Raw genomic sequence first — 21001 nt, 5'->3', positions numbered from 1 at the left:
GGGAACACTGAACTATCAAGAAGCTGAGCAACCAGAACCATCCAAACATGCAAAAGCAACAAATTCTCAAATAGGGAAGAAAAAACCTCAGAGCCTAATGTAGTCAACAGACAGTACTGAGGCAACCCCCAGAAGGAACAGGTCCCCAATGTAGGACAAAAATACAGGTCCAGATGAGAAAGACCAGCTGGTCTATATGAAAAGGCCTGCAGCTTTACACTGTAACCCTTAGGCTCAAGTGGTGACCAAAGCCTAGCCAAGCAACCAATCTTGCTAAGTAAAGTATACCAGGGAATTCAAGGTATAAACAAAACATATTAACCTACAAGGGGTGTGAAGTAACTCCTAGCAAGCTCAAGCATTTGATTCCTCAAAGTCAATGTGACTGAAGGGGTAGGATGTATGGGAGGCACCCCCCAAGGGTAGTCAGGAATTGATGTTAGACCTCAGTCAAAGACAGGTGAGATAGAAACAACAAGAAGGAAAGGAGGATAAAACTAAAACATCCTCTCTGACACACAGAGGTGACACTGGGGCCTGGCAGAAGAATTCTGCAGAGCCTGTCTAAGCCTGACCACAATCCATGTCTAAGAAGCAACTGGTCCCCCTCTATTGATACATCAACAGCCATGGAGTGAGGAATAGACAGGGAACAGAGTGTTCCACCTGTTCACAAACCAGAAAGGCACAGGGCCCTTTAGTGAAGATCTCTGCATGCTAATACTGTCAGCATCATACAGCTCAGGGAACAGACTACTTGCCATGTTGCAGGAGGGACTCACACGTTTTCCTGTAGGCAAAGGCACTGCAACACCTAAATGGTGACAAATGGATCTAGACCAGGAAATTTGTTCAAGGCTGGATCCCCCGATGTGGTGGAGTAGAATCCCCAGGCATGAGGAAATGGAACTACCCTAGTCACCATTGCCCTGCTCATGACTGCCGAGAGGAAGATAAAAAGCAGGAGAGAGGAAGGCCTCTCCCAACAGTTTACACTCCCATGATGGAGAAGTGGTGAACTTCCTGTCTGATGACAAAAAACCTAAGGGTTCAGAGGGTGTGGACCTTTTAGGCAAGGGCTTAGGCTGACAGGTAGCTTCCACAGATGGAAGTTAGAAATGCCTGATCTGGCTGGATATTGCAGATATTAAGTCCTTTGGGAAGGTGCTGACTACAAGAATCTATAAATCTGGCTCAAAGAAGGTCAACTGAGCATCTCATAATGGGAATGCTAGGAAAGGGCACTGAACTGAACACAAGGGCCAATGCTTCAAGAAGAAGCAGGTCTGTCCAAGTGACATTGAGAATCCAGAGCTTGTCCTATTTGACCTTGTAGGTAAGGAAGGCCCTCTGGGGAATACGGACACTAAAGTGTACCATGTACCATTAGGGGTTTTTGGCATCCCAACGATGGGGGATTTTCCTGAGGAAGGGATTGGGGATCCAGATGGGACACAGCTCCAGAGACCATTATAAAATATGGACCAGGGCAAGGGATGCATGGTGGGAAAAGCCCAGCGAGACCAGGAAATATGCACTGTTCTGTTCAGTAGCACAGGAAATATAATAAAAGGTGACTCCAGAGGCAAGATATTAGCCTGTAGGCTTAAAGGGACACTCTTTGCACTTGAATGCTGGAGAGGCAAATTACCCAACTACCCATTAGGATGCACAATCAGCTTCCCCCACTTACAGAAGTCAGCAGCAGAGCTTCCCCTCATTCACTAAACTAAGGGCAAACTTCCCCTGCTAAGTGCAGATTCCCTTGCAAAGTGAACAACCTTTAGTAAATCAACCCCATAGACTCTGCAGACTATGACGCGCTCGTGGCACTCCACCTAGCAGGTGACATCAGCGCTCAGTCCCTCTCAGTGAATCCTTCCCACAGAAAAAGCCAGCGGTAGTGGGAAATGGCTAACTTTTATCAGTACAATTAGGCCTGAAAAACATCACAATGCAGAGCCCAGTGCCCGAGGATAACAGTTAAGGCTAGCCCCACACGCCAAGTCCAGCGGGGTTTGGGTACAGTACTCCAAAATCAGGCTTAGGAAAGACTGATCCAAATAACTGCAATATAGAGACTGGCTCAAACAGTGGTGTAGCAAAGAATGTTGATTAAAGTCGACGGAAGAAGAATCCCAGGTAAAAAAATTTCAGGGAAAAGATGGCTAGCACAAAACCGAGGCATGCTTGGTAGAAGAGGGGTTTAAGGGGGGATGACTAACAGATTTTCTCTTTCGCAGTGTCCAATTCTCCATAAGGCAGCAGTATAACTCGACTGTATCTGAACTCCTGTGTTACTCAATGAACCAAAAGAATATATTACTGGAGAAGTGATGGTAAACATGTTATTTCCTTGGTGGACTTACTAGGCCATTACCACTAGGTCATGGTAGTCCACATGACGTGCAGTAGTGATGTAAGCCAAGGTTCATACTAAAGGCTGTTAATAATAACTATCACCCTCAAAGCCACTGGGCCAGTAAAACAAGAATGATTTATCAGGTATAAAGGTCACTCATTGTGGACAGGCACTGATTTTCACTTCAATCCCAGTTGAACCACCATTTTTAAAGAATATTGCTACCTACCTCCAATCAGTATTCCAGTGAAGGTGCCTAAAAAGAGGTACTACTTAAGCTCATTGGTAATATCTCACAGCAAAGAGTAGAACCAAAGACAGTGCAAAGAGTGCACACTCATGCTACTGGTGGTCATAGGTAGAGCAATTATCCATATTTAGACCACTGTCTGATACCGCCATCCTGTTTCAGAACTGCTAGATGCAAAGACAAGTGATCACAAGTTATCATGCAGGAAGATTTTGGAGTCCGTTAGGTGACTGTTAGTTGGTCCTATCCTTTTGTCTAACAAATACAAAACTGTTATGTAACAGCAGAAAGGATCAAAGTACCAAGCGTGCACCACTGTAAGTGATGGAATATCATGGCAGGTCCTGGAACCGAAGAAATCATGTAAGTAAGAGCATATATCTGCCACTCTATGGCCAGCCGGAGGCCAAGAGAACACAGAATACCTTCACCAAGTGATTGTGGCCATTTATGTAGAAAAGGAAGCATTTTTTAAAGGCCTGTGCTTTCTTTTATTAGGCTCAGCCCTTTGTTACCTAGAATAAAGCATGAGCGTATAAAATAATAATACACACGAAAGAAACATGACAGTCTTGTTCTGATGATCTATAATGATGCATAATACAAACACATCTTGATCTCTTGATAATTTTAACCAAAACATTTAAACATTGCAAAACATTAACAAATAAACAAATACGTTGTTATTTCCATTCCAGTCTACCCCAGTGGCTAAAATGTAATGAATATCATTGCTAAAATATAAAATACTTGCAGTTCTGTCAAGCAAAAATTCTATACTGCAGAATACATTAGTCATGCTGTACTGTAACATATTGTATCCTGCATATGTGTTTGCTAGATATTGCACATTTCTAAAGAATTTCACCACTTTTCGCATTTGCATTTTTTACGACTTTGTACTTATGTATTGATTTGCACTATGTTTAAAATACAAACAAAAAAAACTTACTGAAACAGAAAATTTTAAATATAATTTTGTTTTTTCACTGTTTTCTTTTCCCTACCCTGCAACACAAATAATCCCTAGTAGATAAACAATAAATATAGGAGATATAAATCCTCACACAGTGACTTTGATAAAGATAATCTGCTAGGGTAATAGAGTCTGAGGGGTTAAAGGAGGCAGTGAACCCCTGGCTAATGACAGAAATTCAGCAGGCAGCTTATGATAAATGGAGCTCTCCCCATTTCTGCTGAAGTCAGCATGAACCACGACCCCACGGCTTGTTTGTGGCAAATGGAGTGCGTGAAATATCAAAGGGCAGCGATCCAGAAGAAGACCAACTTTGACAAATTTTAAATTGGCCAGAAAGAAAAATCTGAAAAAAAGCATTACCCTGTATTCTACAATTCTACCTTCATTCAACTGTACTGAATAAGTAGACGAACAATGTATGAAAACAGATGAATTGGTAAGTATTTCTGATCATCTATAGAAGAGGTCTATCCCTGGCATACAACCATGTAACTCTTTTCTTGTATCATACAAATATAGATGCCTGCACCCTAATTGTTTGAACTATTTTAACACCTTTCATTTTTATAATATTAATGGATTAGACAAGTAGACAAATTGCAGAAATCATACACTGGCAGTGTGAAAACATACTATGGAAAAATTAAACACAAAGTTAAAGGGAAGAAAAAGACGTGTTTTGTAATCCATAGAATGAGAAATATATAAGCATCTGACTTTAATAACTAACACTGGTACCTCAAAAAGTGAGTCAAAACAATGTATGTTACCTGGAACAAAAGCTGCAAGAGCTATAACATGTAATGTTGGAAGTATTGCCCATATCTGCACTTATCTTAGGCCTGTTCTACAACCTTTTAAAAGATGAATTAGATTAAAAAATTAACTTCAAATTATTCCAAAATATTCTTTTTAGAACTGATCCAGGGTTAGAAGCAGTCACCAGTCCCAGTTTACGTGCGTCAGGAGTGGGGGGGGCGTCGGTAGCTTTCCTAGTCCTATGTAGGCTCTACGCAGAAATTGTGGACCCAGCAGTAGGCCTCAACATAAGGTCCTAGGACTGACTGGAGGTACATAGAGCTGCTTGGGAGAGTAAGGTGGAGGCCTTTGGATGAGAGGCACACACACAAAAGTAAATCTGTTTTATGAAGTTAACCTTTGCCTTTTATAGGGACGTCGGCCTTTATAATCTACTCCATTCACTCCTTTTTACCTTAATATGTGCAGACTAAACAAATGCACATTTTACATTTTTGTCTAAAGTAAACAGCCAAACCCTTATCTCCATCTCTAAATGACCCCCTCTGCATAATGACTTTCTACTGCTCTGCAGAAAGCAGTAATGCATAATAGTCAGGAGCCAGAGGTGTTGTGTGGACAGTGACCAATAGCCTACTTACACCTTTTTTATGCTGTGTGAGAGGCATGTGGCAATGCCCAGTAAGGGGAGTAGCTGGGTCTCCAGCGGCAGACATGACCAGATTTCACCAATGTGTTATTTAGAAGCTGAATAGTTAATATCAGGCATCAGGTTATGTAAACATTATTAAAAGAAAGGGTTGCTCAAATGCCATCATTTAAATAGTATTAAATAATGAACACGTACCTAATCTCTCAGCCAGGTGAATGTAAACCGGATCGACTCTGCGCATTGTCTTTACCAAATCCTTTCTTCTAAATTTTATTTCAACAGTTCCTTCTGCTTCCAGGACACCACCTCTGCAAACACAAATTGGAATAATATTCATGTATAATATTCAAATACTAATAAAGGTTTTTAACAAGCATATTTTCAATTCCTTAAAGCTAGCTGAGTGATATGGTTGCAGGAAACTGACAAAACAGACAGCTTTTCAGATGGAAAAATAATAAGGGGTCTTATTGGTTATAACCAGTTTTTATTCACCTGTCTAGTTTTACCACCAGCTCTTTAAAGCTCAACTGTAGCCAAAACTCACTCTTTTGTTTAGAGTGGAGAAAAGCCATATGCTCTGTCAGGCTTTTATTACCATCTGCGTCCCTGTAGATTGCCTTGGTGACCACACAAAGTGAGGTCTTCACAACTGGAATAGACAGCAATACATGACTTGACAGAGGTTCTAATCCTTGCTCACTCTACAATTGGGACCCATTCACACCTCTGTGTTTCCTTTAACAAGCGTGTTATATCAACACATGTTCATGTACCATAAACATTAGTGTGTTAAAGTGCCATTCATTTTCAATGCCACTCCAGCGGACATGTGTTACAGCACATGGCAATGCACTACTGGACATTATGGTGTGCTGCGTTGCTAAATATGGTCTATTTTAATCATTTGTGGTGTGTTGGCAGCCCATTCAAATAAACAAACATGTTTGCAATGCACCAGAATGGAAAGGTGTAAATAGGCCCTTAGAAAATAATTTCTTATTGTCTGTGCACCCATTGGAGAGATTTCATACTTCATGCTAGGCAAAACCTAAAGAAAAAACATTTTGGCTGGAGTTGTCCAGCCAAACCAAGCCTTTATATGATTTTGTACATAAATTTATCGGCATTCCACAAACGTGATACACATTAGCGTTTTTGCATCATCCCAATTATAGTCATTTCAAAAAAATAATAATTTTACTTTTAAAATTTTCTCGCACTTTATTTACACCATGTTACGTTTTAGAAGGAGACCCCATCATTGTCAATCGCCACTGTTTCAACTTCCTACTCCTTATAGCTCTTAGGAAGAGGAAGTTGAAATAGTGGCGATTGACATGAAGGGATCTCCCACTGAGGCTAGGTTCATTTTCCAATGGCACCTGTCGCACCGGGTTGATCGTGCGGTTTCCCGCCGCGATTCCGCCTGTGCTTCCGAACACTAAACAGCCGCACGTCGTATATTGATTTTCGTATATCGTATTTTCTGCGATTGCCGCGCGGATGTCACCCCAATGGTGCCGTGCAGCAATCGCTGTCTGCATTTTGCAGGACCGCCCGATCCCGGGACGCGCGTCCCGGGTGTCGTGCGGTGTAGTGCAAGTGTGAACCTAGCTTAAAAAGTAATGGGTGCTAATAAAGTGTGAGAAGAAACAAAATTAAATTTCAAATGATGCACAAATGCTAATGTACGTCCGCTTTGTGGAATGGCTGTAATATATTAATACCCTTTCAAAAAAAAGTAAGACTTGAGAAAACTTTTTTCCTTTATTGGTATATATTCTGTACATAAAATTGGCACAGGGAAAAACAAGCAAGCTCTTGTCATTGGAGTTCTGTTTACCTCATGATAAAACACAAACTTTTTTAAAAACACGATGCAAACGTATTTTATTATGTGGGGTGTGTGTATGCAGCTATGCATGAAACCATCAATGCTCTTTAAGGTAACATTTGAATTCGTATCATAGTTCCCTATTTACAAAACTCCAAAATGCTATTTCGCTTTTTTTTTCTCTTATCCAGGAAATAGATCTTCTGACAGTCTTGCCTATTTATACACTTATACAATTTTTGTGCCCGTTTTGGCCATATTTTGACTAAAAAAGAAATAGAGTGAAATTTATTCTGCAGGTAACTTTTCCAAAAGACTATCTGCTGCTATTTCCATGATAATTGATGCCACCCGAAACCAGAGATAATGAATTATTTTCAACAGACAGAAGCTAGGGAAGGACCATTCAAAATGCGGTATTTTTTTTCGATTTCACTCTTTTCCAGTATTGATTTTTTTTCTGCCAATCTGTCTATATTTCACCTTCTTTCCACGTGCATTCCACATCACAACCTTCAATTTCAAACTTTTAGAAAATGGAAAAAAAATTTAGCAGCAAATTAGGGCAAAATGAAAAGCAATTATTTTTATAAATGGACTGCTAAATTTTATCTTAAATTTTAATATCTATAGATACAAAATGACCAAACATTTTCAAAGTGATATAAAATCTTATATGTATGTTACCTGCTCTCTTTGTCAGCGTACATCTCCATGTGCCTTGGATTAATTGTAGGATCTATCACTACCCATGATCCTCCTCTCAGTTCAGCTTGAGGAGGAATGTATACCAACACAGGCTGATGGTACTCACGCAAGCCATCCACAATGTAGGCTCCAAACTTTAATACTTGATCATACATGTCTGAGGACAAAAGAATGTCACAGGTGTGTCATTTAGGGCTGCAACTAATTATTATTTTCATAATCGATTAGTTGGCCGATTATTTTTTTCGATGAATCACATAAAAACAATCAAATACCATCCTATACCATTGGAACGCACAGGATTGTGGTACCATGCATTCCAGTGCGGGCGATCACACTGAGTGAAAGGTGCAACTAAAATGAATGGCACTGCAACGCACCTCCTGCAGCAGAATTTGTCAGGTTGAAACCGAAAATTACTTTTTCCACCTTTTATAATTTTTAAAAAAAATAATTGTATTCTAAGCACATAGCACTTGAATAGGTTCAGCCAGGAAATGTCAGCTGCCGGTGGCAAGATTCCGCAGACGGCAGCTGAATGTAAATACAGCAGGTAGTGGGCTGGTGCGAAAGCCAGCCTGCTATTGGTCATTTCAAATTGCAATAGCCAATAGCAGGTTGGCTATTGCACCCGCCCACTGCTTGCTGTGCCCTCCCAGCGTGGAGGAGAGAGCTAGGGGATCCAACCAACTAATCGATAATGAGAATAGTTGACAACTATTCTCATTATCGATTAGTTGGTTGCAGCCCTAGTGTCATTGTTACTTACATGGAATCATTATGCATGTGGCATCATTTTTCCACAATTTTTCCAGCTATTTTTGCAAATCGACAAATATGATGGTCTGTTACTAGAAAACAACATGCAAAACCCTGAATGGAATAATTATGAAAATAGAAGAGCTCCTACTTACCTGGGTTAAACGAGGGTTACTGATTCATAGCCAACTACAACCCCCAAGTCCTTTATGTGATATGGAATTTTTTATGTGCACTTTAGTCATCACCAACCAATGCAAAATGTGATCCAATAATGAATACAACTGGATTCAGTGAGGGCAAATCAATAATTGAGCTGAACATAAATTTTTACTCTCTTAAGCTGGCCACACTGGTCGTGTGCTGCTGAATCGGCCAAAATATGAACAGTGTCTGGCCCAGATGGCAGCCCTCAGCTGCAGCACTGTTAGGTATTCTGACAGCGGCATGCCCACTGCTCTCAGAATACAGTAAGCAAAGAGGGGATTCCCTCCATCCATGCAAAACAGGGACCGAATGAGAAAAAATGATGTTTATGGCTAGCTTTAGTCCAGATAGTACTTGATCTCACATTTTAAGACAAACAAACATCGAGCGTCCCAAACCTAATATTAAATAAGCTGACTGATCATTTTATCCCGAGTGGAGGTCTACTTTAAACAACACCTTTTGCATTTCTAGAAACTTTTACATTTTTTTAAATTATATATCTGTATAGGTTGAACTCGATGGACTTGTGCCTTTTTTCAATCTAACTAACTACCGTATGTAACTATGTAAACTGTATGTGAAGTATATCTGCTCTATACAGTTAACATAGTTAACTGCACTCACATGGAATTCTAAAGAGCTGCCCATGGGTTAATTTCACATGAATTTACATGCTTTCAGACAAGTCATGCAGAGTCTGGGGCCCCACTGCTAATTTCTAGTAAATTTCACGCTTGATGTCTTACTGTTGTGGGTCATTGGCACTTTGTCTAAATAAACTGCTTCCGAATGGTTCTTTCATCTAAATATTCACTTGATTTTTATAATTTAATTTTGCATTATATGGAATAGCCTTCTGGCCAGAGACAAGTCATTGGAGAAACTCTCTGAACACAATCTTGATATGTTTTTGTTCCTTGCTTGAATTAGACCTCCCAGGCCGAGTGGTAAAGAGGTTTTTTTTTTCTCTCTCTGCTAATGTCAATTTTCAGCGTAGCCAGAGCTTTCTTTAATCTTTTCCTACTCATTACACACAATTTTGGAGTAATTTTACCCACAGTGCAATTGGCTTCTCGTGGTGTGTTTGTGTGCTCTGAGAGCGGGTGTAATTGTTTATTTTGCCTTCCTGCATAATACCCTTCCAGCACAGAAACCAAAAATGCTCAGCGACACCCAAAGGGCTTCCAAGACTGACAACTCACACTTAAACATGCTTCTGTACACAGGATAATGGCAGTAGAGCCATGTCCTGAAATTTAATGTGAATTTCTTCTCAACCCTTTCATGATTTTTTTTTTTTTTATAAAGAGAGAAAGACAAACAAGAACAATTGTATGTCAGTGATATTACACAGAGCACAGAAAAACAGAATTTGGATTTTTGACCAGGAGATGAACCTATTCAGCCTATTATTATTGGTTTATTTGGTCAAGTTGGTCAATGCATTCTTAAACTGTTTTTTTTTGTTCCAACAAATATTGCAAGAATAGATTATTATACCTAAAATGAGCTTAACATTCTGTGGATATTAACAGTCAGTAAAAGAACATAACCTAAACTAACTATACTGATTTCAGTATTTCTGGCAAAGGATGTGCCCACTGGAATTGGGACTTAAAGAAGCGCAGACAACTTATTGTATGAGACAACTAGCTAGTCTCCCATACACTTGTCCCTCTGTTGTTCTTTATCTTCACTCCCCTTCATTCTTGAAGAAGAACTCCGGGCAAATCAAATCTTAACCCTTGCAGTGCTGTACCCCTGCCTTGCAAAGGTTAAGTGTGTGTTTTGTCTAGGAAGCTAAAATAACAAAATTATACTCACCCAATCCATGATCCCGGCTTGTGCTTAGACTGGTCCCTCCAGCTTCACTTCCCCTCCGTTCCAGCGGTCTAAAGTCCTAAAGTCAGGGCTCAAAATTCCCACTCGCCTGCTTGCATTTGGCGAGTAAAAATAAAGTGAGGGCAAGTGGAAATATCCAAGTACCGGTCCGCGGACCAACTGCGGCCCGCGAGCCGGTACTATGTGACCCGCAGACAACTCACATGTCAGGCACACGGTTGCAGGCCACGTACCTGACTTGCGGGAGCAGCTCCACGGTCTGCATCTGTGTCGGATGCAGACCGCAGAGCTGCCCCTGTCAGCTCCGGCTTCCTTCGGCCGGAGCTCTGACAGTTCTGAGCTCCAGCTGAAAGAAAGAATGTATGTGAGCAGGATCGATCCCAGGTTATCTAGGGGTGATTAGTGAGGTCTGTTTGTGTTTTAAGCTGCCCATACACCTTACAACCATCGCACGACTTTTGTTATGCGATGGTTGTAAGGTCAGTAAAATCTCGTACGATCTGCAATCTCATACATCGCAAGCCCTCCCCGTTGAGGGGAGGTCTTCCGATGATTGCAGTGCTGAGCGGGCAGTGTGTGCTTGCGCACACCGGTCCGTGCGGCATGCGTCTTTCGACCACGCCACCAACCCGCCAAAAATCGTACGATTTTCGGCAGGTTTTCCAGCGTCCTTGGAAGATGAAAGTCGTTCAACCTTACAGTAGATGCGGTCGCACGCTGCCCATACACCTGCCGATAATCGTACGATCGCAGGATCACCCGCGATTATCGTACGATAATCAGCAGGTGTATGGACACCTTTAGTTTATGTGTATATTAGGCCCCATTCACACCTACAGTATATTTCAAGTGTGATTAGAGATTCCTGTGTCAGGAACTTGCATTTTCCTGCAGCAGGAACCCCTAATCTGCCGTTCACAAGAGGCAACTATCATAAGATAAGAATTATCATAAGATTATTTAAGAGGGTGTGTTTAGGGGCGGAGTTAAGGCCGGGCCAGGGTAAGGTGGGGCAACTGGTGGCTAGTAACTCTTAAGGCCTGGCTAGTAGCTCAGGACTTGAAATTTTGAGCCCTGCTTTAAGTCATCACTTCCTATACGGTGTATAGGACGTAAGGAAGCCGTGGGACATTCCATTGCTGGAGAGGAGGGGGAGAGAGGCTGAAGGGACCAGTCTAGGAGCCAGCTGGAATCACAGTTCGGGTGAGTTTATTTTAGCTCCATAGGCAAAACACGCACTTAAATTTAGATTTAGTCATTACTATCAGAGTATGTTTTATATGCCTGGTCTCTCTTCTCCTTGGAGAATTATTACAATTTTATGGCACCATTTTTGGAGTCATCCCATGTAATACATCTTTCATGCAGATTGATGTTATTTATGAATATCCTGTGGCCTGACAATTTGTGACGCACACACTCACTGTATAACAAACAAATACAAAAACAAGTGGAATTGTATCGCCTGCATTCGTAACACTTTCCAAACTCTCCTACTCACTTTCAATTCGAACTTATACACTGGTTGCATTACACCAAACGTAAGTTGTAAGTAAAGTTATGTAATCATGCTACATTTGTAGACAAAAGACTTCTTATCTGTGATCACCAATATCACCATTTATTTAATGCTGTCACAAATGTGCATCCAATAAAGCGGATTATCAGTACTGATCTGGAGACTGAATAGCAAATCATAGGATTTCAGTTTCCTGAGGTTAGAATTAGGGATGCACTGACGTTTCGTCTGTCGAAGCATTTTGGTCAAATATCGGCCGCAAATTCAGCGCATCCCTAGCTTCTCTCCTCCCCCTTGGGCGCCAGGCTGTGTCCCCTCCGATGCCCGCTGCTCTCCCCTGCCTGTGTCAAAAAAGGTAGCGGGGATCCGAGGGGACACAGCCCGGTGTCCAGTGGGGAGGAGAGAAGCTTTCAGGAGGCTGTCAGCTGTCACTGGAGGCTGAGCTCTCCTTCTGCACTGCCCCACTTGGCCTCCTTTAACAGGCATAGGAGTCAGGATGGATAGTGGCTTACAAGCACTGAGCGATCAGAAATCATCGCTCAGTGTTTGTTAATATTTGAGGACATAGTATGCTTACTGTGTCCCCAGTTATAAATGAACAGGAAGTGGTCTACATCACTTCCTGTTCATTCATGATTGTGGAAATAGTAACTCATACTATATCCACAGTTTATGAATGGACAGGAGCGCTCAGTATAGGGGCTTCCTGTTCATTCATTACAGGGGCAGAAAAAAAAGAGATTTAGGACTTTGTGTCCTATTTTAAAAAGAGAAATATCAGGGTTATGTTTAGACCCCTGATATTTCCCCAGAGCCCCTAACAGTAAAGAAGAAAAAATAAATACATATAAAGAAAATAATTAAATACATTTTGAAAAGGTTTCGGTTTGAAAATTTTTTTTATTTTCAGTTTTGGTTTCAGTCTAAAATGTACACTTCCCAATACTTAGTGCCGGTGATTGATATATATATTTTAGATTATTATATATATATATATATTAGATATTTTAAAATAGATTGAGAACTGATTGATCACAAGCCACTGATTGCTCAGTCACCGATTCCCGCAGAATTCCTCCATCCCCTCTCTCTGTTACTCCAGCGTTCATTGGCAGGATACACAGGGGAGGGGGCAGGCACAGCTGGCTCTGGCTCTAGAGAGACAAAGCCAGTTGTCAATATGGCAGCTGGATAGATCCCAACAATATTGTTGGGATCTTTCCCGGCTGCAGCGTGGCTCGGCGCTGTCAGCATATAGGGGGCAGTAGCCTGCTATATGCTGACTTTGGTTCAGTATATTAGTATAGGTTCTCCTGTGACCCAAAAGAGAGCTTATGCCAAAAAAGGTTTGGCTTTAGTTCTCTTTTAAATGATGTATCAATTATTACAGAGCTAAATTATCTGTGTATTTTATATCTGCCTGGAGTCCAGTTTTAACTTCTAACCTCCTTCTCTTTGTTGAGGCCACCTTTATGCCTTGGTCCACCCGGTATCCAGTTAACAAATAAATCTAAAGTCATGCAGCAGATGTTGGAAAACAATTACCTTTCATTCCACCAGAAAAACCCCTCCAGTTTGCAAACACCATAAGCGGAAGTCCTTCCCTGTTGAAGTCTTTGATTGCTTGTGCAGTTTTAAAGGCAGAATCTGGAAACCACACCTGTCCAGCTTGTTGTATTATCTGTGGAAACATGTAAGGTAGTCATTCATAAAATACCTACTCAACACTAGTGGGGAAAAAAAAGCACCAGGAAAGGAAAAGGTCAGCAAAAGAGAATGGTTATACAATGCAAACATTAACCCTTTACGTAAAAATAATTATAGAAGATGTTATCCACTACCCAAGTCTTCTGTGAGTGCTCAAGTATTCAAATGATTACTTTGAATGTTAAAAGAACATCTTTCCAGTTGGATGAATTTTTCACTACTTTTTAATTTCATATCTAAACTAAAATGTTTGAATCATAAAGTAATCAAATTTGCTTCCATCTATTTTATAGAGTGTGCAAATACTTGGGCTTTGCTGAGGCTAATTTAAAGTGGATCTTCTGCTTACATTAATTATCAAGTGATGTAACATTAATGATCAAGTGATGTGCATTACCATCATAAATAATTAGCATATGGCATTATGAAAATTCATGATCATGATGTGACAAGCATTTCAGGTTGTTTCATTATTCTGCCTTGTTGCCCATTTTGATGACCCAAGCCAGCCTACAGGTTCTGGTGAAACCAAAAGGTGTTTTATGCTTGAGTTAGAGTTGTGTACAACGTCGATGAATGAGGAGCAAATAAAGAATCTGTTTTCTGAAAATACACTTAACAAGCCACGATTTCTTACAACAAAATGAACCATGGTCCATTAAAAATGATGCTGTCATTCCATATAATTATACAATTTCTGCATTTGAAGTCCTAAGGAGTGAAAGTGGTAAAACTGACAAGACTGGCTCATGATTTAACATTTTCCTTGGTGGCTGGCTCCCTTTTGCAGGTTAAGCCCTCTTCAACTACATCTACCCTAAAATGGCAACTCAGAATTTAAAAAGCACATTGTACTGTTCCTCCATAGAAAATCTACTGGCATTGTTCAGTGCATATAAGTAGCTGATGTGAAATGGAGATTATGTACTACTATACTGTAAATGAAAAGCTAAAAATTGCATCATCATCACATCCTAGATTGTATCTTCTAGTGTAGTAATGACTTTCATGTGTATAGATGCTCACTGTTTAATATTCTTTATGTTAATATTTTACATACAAATTTGCAGCCACCAGAGGGAACACCAAACTGCATCCAGACTGCACGTGGCATCCTCAATGAATGGGAGATTTATGACAAAATGAGCTACATGCTGCAACTTTCTGTTATACAACTCACTCTGACCACCACTCTGTACTAAGCACCACAGAGAATTGCCTGCACATGTGGCCCAGCTTATTTTAATACTGTACACAGTGAAAATGGAAAATTGCTGTTTTCAAAATAACTTGAATATCACAAATAATAATAAATAACTAATCTTCCTATAGGAATCATACTCTGCAGTTGTTAAAGTTTATCTACACCCAAAATAAAACATTTAATATATTGCAGCTCAACAGTCCTTAAATGTGGTGGCTGCGTTAGCTTCCTATTTTCAGACTTTGTTTTAACCATTACTTTTACATGGTGATTCTGCTAGGAACAAACTTTTTGTCCTGGTCACTGCATCCTGGGAATAAGTCACAGGCTACCCCACACCCAGAGCACTGGGTATTTACCAAGAGTATACTTTCAGTATCCTCTGTTTCATCCAAATGCCAGGTAGTTTCGGTTCCTGCTGCTAACTTCTGCACCCAGACACTCTTATTGGCCCATCACTATGATGGGCTGCTTTATTTGCCAATAAGAATGAGTGGAAGGAGGGAGGGGGTTGCAGAAATAGAACACCTTGCATTTAGATGAAGCAGAGGATACTGAAAGCAGCTCCAGGTATGTGAAGGCAGTATACTTAAAGCCAAGATGTTGTGTGGAGTAGGGAATGCCTAGTACTTATAATTCTCTTTTTTTCCTCTGGTGTCTGTGTCCCATTGGGACAACAAAAAAATTGAGGCAATCTGGTGACAACCGTAATTATGCAGCGCCCCTCTATTTTCTGGTTGTTGGTTATGTGTTTAGATGAAGCACGGAGATCTTGAGGAATGCTGAATTAAGTCGAACCTGCTTAGAAGAACGTTGCATACATGTATACAGGAATACAGCATCAAACAGGAAACATATATATCATAGATAAACATGCATATAAAGTAGAACAACTAGCATAGACTAACATTTGCACTACAGCGCCATCTACTGCCCAAAAGACATAGTTACAGTCAGCAACACAATCAGTATGCTGTTGCATCTCCAACACTGGTGATAAACTAAAATTTGGGATTTTCCATCCCTTTCTGTCCCAGTGACAATGGTCTACAGGACAAACAAAAGGTTCTAACTCTTCCAAAAGCAAAACTTCCAAGTTTTTTCCTTTACATATGGTGATAAAGACTAACAACATAAAATAACATGACAAATGTAATAAGTATCATACATTAGTGTTGTTTATAACTGGAAATAAATAGTACAAGATAAACCCTGCTACAAAGAAAACACCCTTATAATAAACGACCATTAACCAACCTTCGCATCAGAGTCAAGGTTCGCCGGGTCAGCAGGTATGCTTAGCTCCACAGATCTTGTCTCAACTGCAACCACTCCTACAGGTATGCCTCCCAGCCTATGTTTAGAAAATATATGAGTGAGTTGTTTCTTATATTAAAAACAGTTCATAGATTGAAGAAGAATGCAATTCTCTTGACGGTATTACACGTTTGCAGCTTTCATTCTAAATGTTTTATAGTGACTGCTAACCAGACTCATCTGTGTTGCCTTAAAAGGGTTGTGTGGGCTAAATATAAAATCGCTTTCAGTAGATTGTAAAAGGTTAAAACTATGGCCACACCTGTAAATCACTAGGCTCACAGCCTGCATGAAGACAATGTAATGGAAATTTAGGAAGAGAAGGGGTGGCTATAAGAAGACACTATAATCTTTAGAGTGCAATGAGTCACACCAGCCAGCCAAGGCAAAACCAAAAGCAAGCATACAGGGTTTACATACACACTGACCAAGCCGAAGTAAAGTGCTTCAGTATCACAGTAAATGCAGCCTGTCCTTTCTGCATTTGGGTTTCCCTGAAAGCAGTGTGGCACATTGCAATGCAATGCTCTTTAGAAAAGCAACACAAAATAATTTTCTAGTTTTTATTAGTGGTCTTATATAGTATAGTTAATTTTCAACTAAAATATGGACACATCATACAAAATCACGAATGCATATTCTGCCAACGAGAACCCCTTTAACTCATCTAGTGATCTTTTCTAAGATATACAACTCTGTTCCTCCCTTTTAGGTGACTTCATCTCAAACATACGCCTCACATTTTGGTGGGCTAGCGGGATCCCAGTGGAGAGTATTTATAAATCATCATGTTTAGTCTTTATTTGGAAGCACACTGCTGAGGGAAGCGTTGCGCCAAAAAGACAGAGGTGGCAATTAATGGAAGGTAAACCTTTATATGCGGCGTACTTGCAAAATGATGCATTTATTGAGGATCGTAAATGTATTTTAATAGAGAGGTTCTTTTTTAATGGACGGTTTAATACAGTACTATTTTAAACTTACAGAAAAAAAATCCTCTAGTAAAAAGAGCCATTGGAATGTTCGAGATATAAAATAAATAAAAAAAATTATAATAATGATTATAAACATAATACAAAAGTTATACATATATACATAATACAAACCGCAATTTATAACCTTTAATCATATGCTTGAACATAGACATTATAATAGCTTAATTACATTTAGAGTGATCACGAGGTATGCATTCTAAACATGGCACTGGTGCCATTTTAAACCCCTGCATTCTACGCTTTACTCACTCCCGACTCCTGCACTCTGTACATTATGCACTTATGACTCCTGCAGTCTATGCATTACACTCTTAACCCAAAGCAGAGTGGTCTCTGGATTTTTTATTTCATTTTATTTATGCTTCTTAAAGTCCCTTCCACTACAATCTGGCCACATCCACTATTAGTCCTGCCCTGCCCCTCTTCTCTATCCTCTATCCCACCCCGAGTTAGCAATACAATTTATGAAAATTGAATAAGGTACATAAGTGAAAAAAGGTTGGGATCCACTGACATTAAATAAACAACAAAAAACTGCTTGCCTGAGCGAGTAACTCAGTTCAGGTCAGTTCCTGATAGAGTATGCCCTAATGGCTTCCTCAAAACAAACAGGCAGCACTTGCGCTTTTTTAGTGTTTTGTCAGCACTCCGCCGTTTCACACCGCAGCAGGCTCCCATAGCAGAGAGAGTATCAGTCAGCTTGCAATATAAAGTCCTGTGGACTGATAAGACTTACAGTATAATGAGGTCACCATGCCAGGTAAGATGTGGACCTAGGAATGGAGGCTTTAGCCCACCCAAAACTCTACAAAGCCTCTGGGCTCCAGGACCCAGAAGAGAACTTATTAAGATTCTGCATTTTCTCCACATTAGGCATAATCTGGATTCCCTAAGAATGAATATGTGAGAAATCCATCATACACACCCATCCACAATCCTGCCAGCCAGTGCCTCACACTAAGTAAATATTTATTTTATATTAATATTATGCATTCTTCAAAACAGCCAGCAGATGGAGCTCTTAATCATTTTTGCATAGTCAGCTGTGCTGAAAGAGTCCTTTGATTATAAAACTTAATTAGCCATCAGAGATTCCTTATGAAGCAGCTTAGTCCCAGGTTTCAAGCAGACAAAGGCAGCTGCAAAAGCAAGATTCTGTGCTGCCTCTTCAGATAACCCATACTGCACTGGGAATGCTCTGTCATGTCAGGGTTCTGCAACTTAGCTGACCCACATGTAATATAAATGGCTTGCTAAATTCCAGAAGGTCCTTGTGCAAATGCAGTGTGCACACATGGTCTGTCCACTTCTGCCTTCCTCATAGCACCAAAAACAACATTCCAAATTGGAAGTACTCGTCTACATCAAAAATGCACAGGAAATCATTTGGGCTATGCAAAACCTCCCCCTCTTCATATTATCTCATTTATAACATTCTCATTAGTTCCTGAACTTTTAAAAACATTTCTGTGAATGCTATCAAAAATCCTGTTATGGAAACCAAACTTTAATTTTTCTTTGATGGCCCTTCAAAGAAGAACACCATTATAAATCAGTGAAGCACAAATAAATATAAAATTCAAAAGATAAGTTAGTACAAACTAGAGTAAACACGCTCTATCAACAAGACAGGAAAATTACATAAGATTTAAAAACATGGTACTAACTGTAATTCCTTAGGTGCACTTGCTATGTGTTTCTTGATTTTAAGGACACCTTTTTAAAACTAGTATTTTTTTTTAGTCCTACATACTACTATAAATTGGCTTTAACTGTAGGAAAACCACAGGCTACAGCACTTCTTATTTTATGAAACCTGTATGCTTTGTACATTTTTTATGTGTACAGTCACTCCGGGTCCTTAGCATGTCAAATCTGAGTAGACATAAACCAGAAAAAAGTCACATGCTGCAATAGAGCGTTTCCTGCTCTGTTGATCAACAGACTATTCTGATAATTAATCTTGTCTTGAATTGCATTGTGATTGTAATGTCTTCCTTATATTGTAAAGCGCTGCACAAACTGTTGGCGCTATATATATATCCTGTATAATAATAATAATAATAATAATAATACATACTAACAAAAACATACAAAGCCACCCACAACTCTGCCCCCGACTACATCTCTAACCTCATCTCAAAATATCACCTAAACCGTCCTCTCCACTTCTCTCAAGACCTCCTGCCACATCAACTCCCCTTACACTCACCTGCAGGACCTCTCCAGAGCTTTTCCCATCCTCTGGAACTCCCTACCCCAATCTATCCTCATCTCCTACTCTGTCCACCTTTAGACGATCCTTTAAAATCTTTCTCTTCATCACTCACAATTAATGTATTTTGTATCCCTTGCCCCTGCTTCTAGATCAGGGCCTACCTAAGAATCTTGTATTGAATTGTATTGTAACTGTACTGTCTCATCCATTTTGTAAATCACTGTGCAAACTGTTAGGCCTTGTTCACACCAAGCGCGGAGCAGATCCGGACCAGAGCAGGTGCAGACCGGATCAAAACTGCGTCCAATGTATTCCTATGGTATTTTGACCTCCAGTTCACATCGCGGCGTGCGGATCCAGACCAGATCCAGACCGGATGAAAAAACTGCGGCAAGCCCTATTTTACCTGCTCTGGATCTGGTCTGGAACGCATCTAAAACGCATCAAAAACGCATCAAAAACGCATGCAAGTGCCTGAAAGCCCATGTTAAACTTTAAAAAATATATATTTTTTTTAACCAAAACCGGCCCTAAACGCATCAAAAACGCGTCTAAAACGCGGCACAACCCACTGCACTGCGTGTGCAGAAACCTGACCGGATCTGGTCTGCATTTGGTGTGAACAAGGCCTTAGTGTTATATAAACTCTGTATAATATAACTCATACAACTTTCATCCAAGATTCACATTTTCTAATTGGAAAAATGTGTGAATCCCTAAATAGACCCTATAATTTGTGAGGGTTTCTAGCACTGAAGAGGTACTAATTATTAACCCTCCTTGCATAACTGCAAGTGTAAAAGAAAATGCATTTCAGTTATTGATTTCAATGGTTAATTTTAAAATCAAACACGCTGTTTAATAATTTGGCTGGTTCCTTAAACCTGATATCATCTGTAATAATGTGCATAATTCATATGAGAAATGCAGCAGTGTCGCTTTTTTGTGCCTCTTCAGTATTCCACACCCAAGCTATTTGTATTCCTTTTCAGTGTGGAAGTGTACAAAGACATTTTTTCTTACAGTTACTTCCATGCCTCGCTTTCAATTGAAGCAACCAGACTGCTTTGATTGCTCCGCTGAGAAGGGAAAGCGAGACAGCGAATGATAGAGAAATAAAAAGTGCCTTCATATTTCCTTGTGCACAGACCATATATCTAGGCACAGAGATGATACTCACATTGTGATGTATGCATAGAGTGTAAAACACCAGTGACTCATGAGAGGCAGAGGCTGCGAAGTGAAAGAATTCCCTCATGCACTCTCTCCAAGTAATAGTCTATTTATTCTTCCTCTAGAGTTGGTTACATTTTTATTGGACTTTTTTTCTATTTAAATGTTAGTAATGAATTTAGTGGAAATGAAAGGTGTGAGAGGGATGACCGTGCAACCTAATGCATTTTTGTTCTGAGCGCCTTTACTTGCTTAAGCTATTCCCTAAGAAGATGGCAAGAGACTACTATAGAAACATAAAAGGACACACTCATGTCCACCTGTATAGGTAAAGAATGTCTAAATAGGTATATTATGACATTAACACTGGTTTGTAATGAAATGAGACAGCTTAAACATGAAAGCTGCATTTGACGGATATATTGATAACACACTACTGTACAGAGTTTGGGGGGAAATATTTAGCTGCATTTGAAAGCCCAAGTGAAACATTTTTTTTAGTACAGTAAT

General features: G+C 40.0%; 1 protein-coding gene across 1 annotated transcript in view; it reads right to left on the bottom strand.

Annotated features, from left to right (window-relative positions):
• Nucleotides 1–21001, bottom strand: part of ACACA (acetyl-CoA carboxylase alpha) — a 231897-nt gene that overhangs the window by 20113 nt on the left and 190783 nt on the right. Inside the window, exons 48-51 of the mRNA XM_018556784.1 lie at nucleotides 16046–16142; nucleotides 13423–13558; nucleotides 7527–7704; nucleotides 5198–5310 (exon numbers count right to left, since the gene is read on the bottom strand). Of these exons, the coding sequence (XP_018412286.1) occupies nucleotides 5198–5310; nucleotides 7527–7704; nucleotides 13423–13558; nucleotides 16046–16142 (524 nt within the window). The remainder of the gene's footprint in view (nucleotides 1–5197; nucleotides 5311–7526; nucleotides 7705–13422; nucleotides 13559–16045; nucleotides 16143–21001) is intronic.

The sequence above is a fragment of the Nanorana parkeri genome, unplaced genomic scaffold, assembly GCF_000935625.1.
Source record: "Nanorana parkeri isolate BGI_ZX_2015 unplaced genomic scaffold, ASM93562v1 scaffold252, whole genome shotgun sequence".
NCBI lineage: Eukaryota > Metazoa > Chordata > Amphibia > Anura > Dicroglossidae > Nanorana > Nanorana parkeri.
The sequence above is the reverse complement of the archived record's forward strand: the minus strand, read 5'-3'. Positions and strand labels throughout refer to the sequence as shown.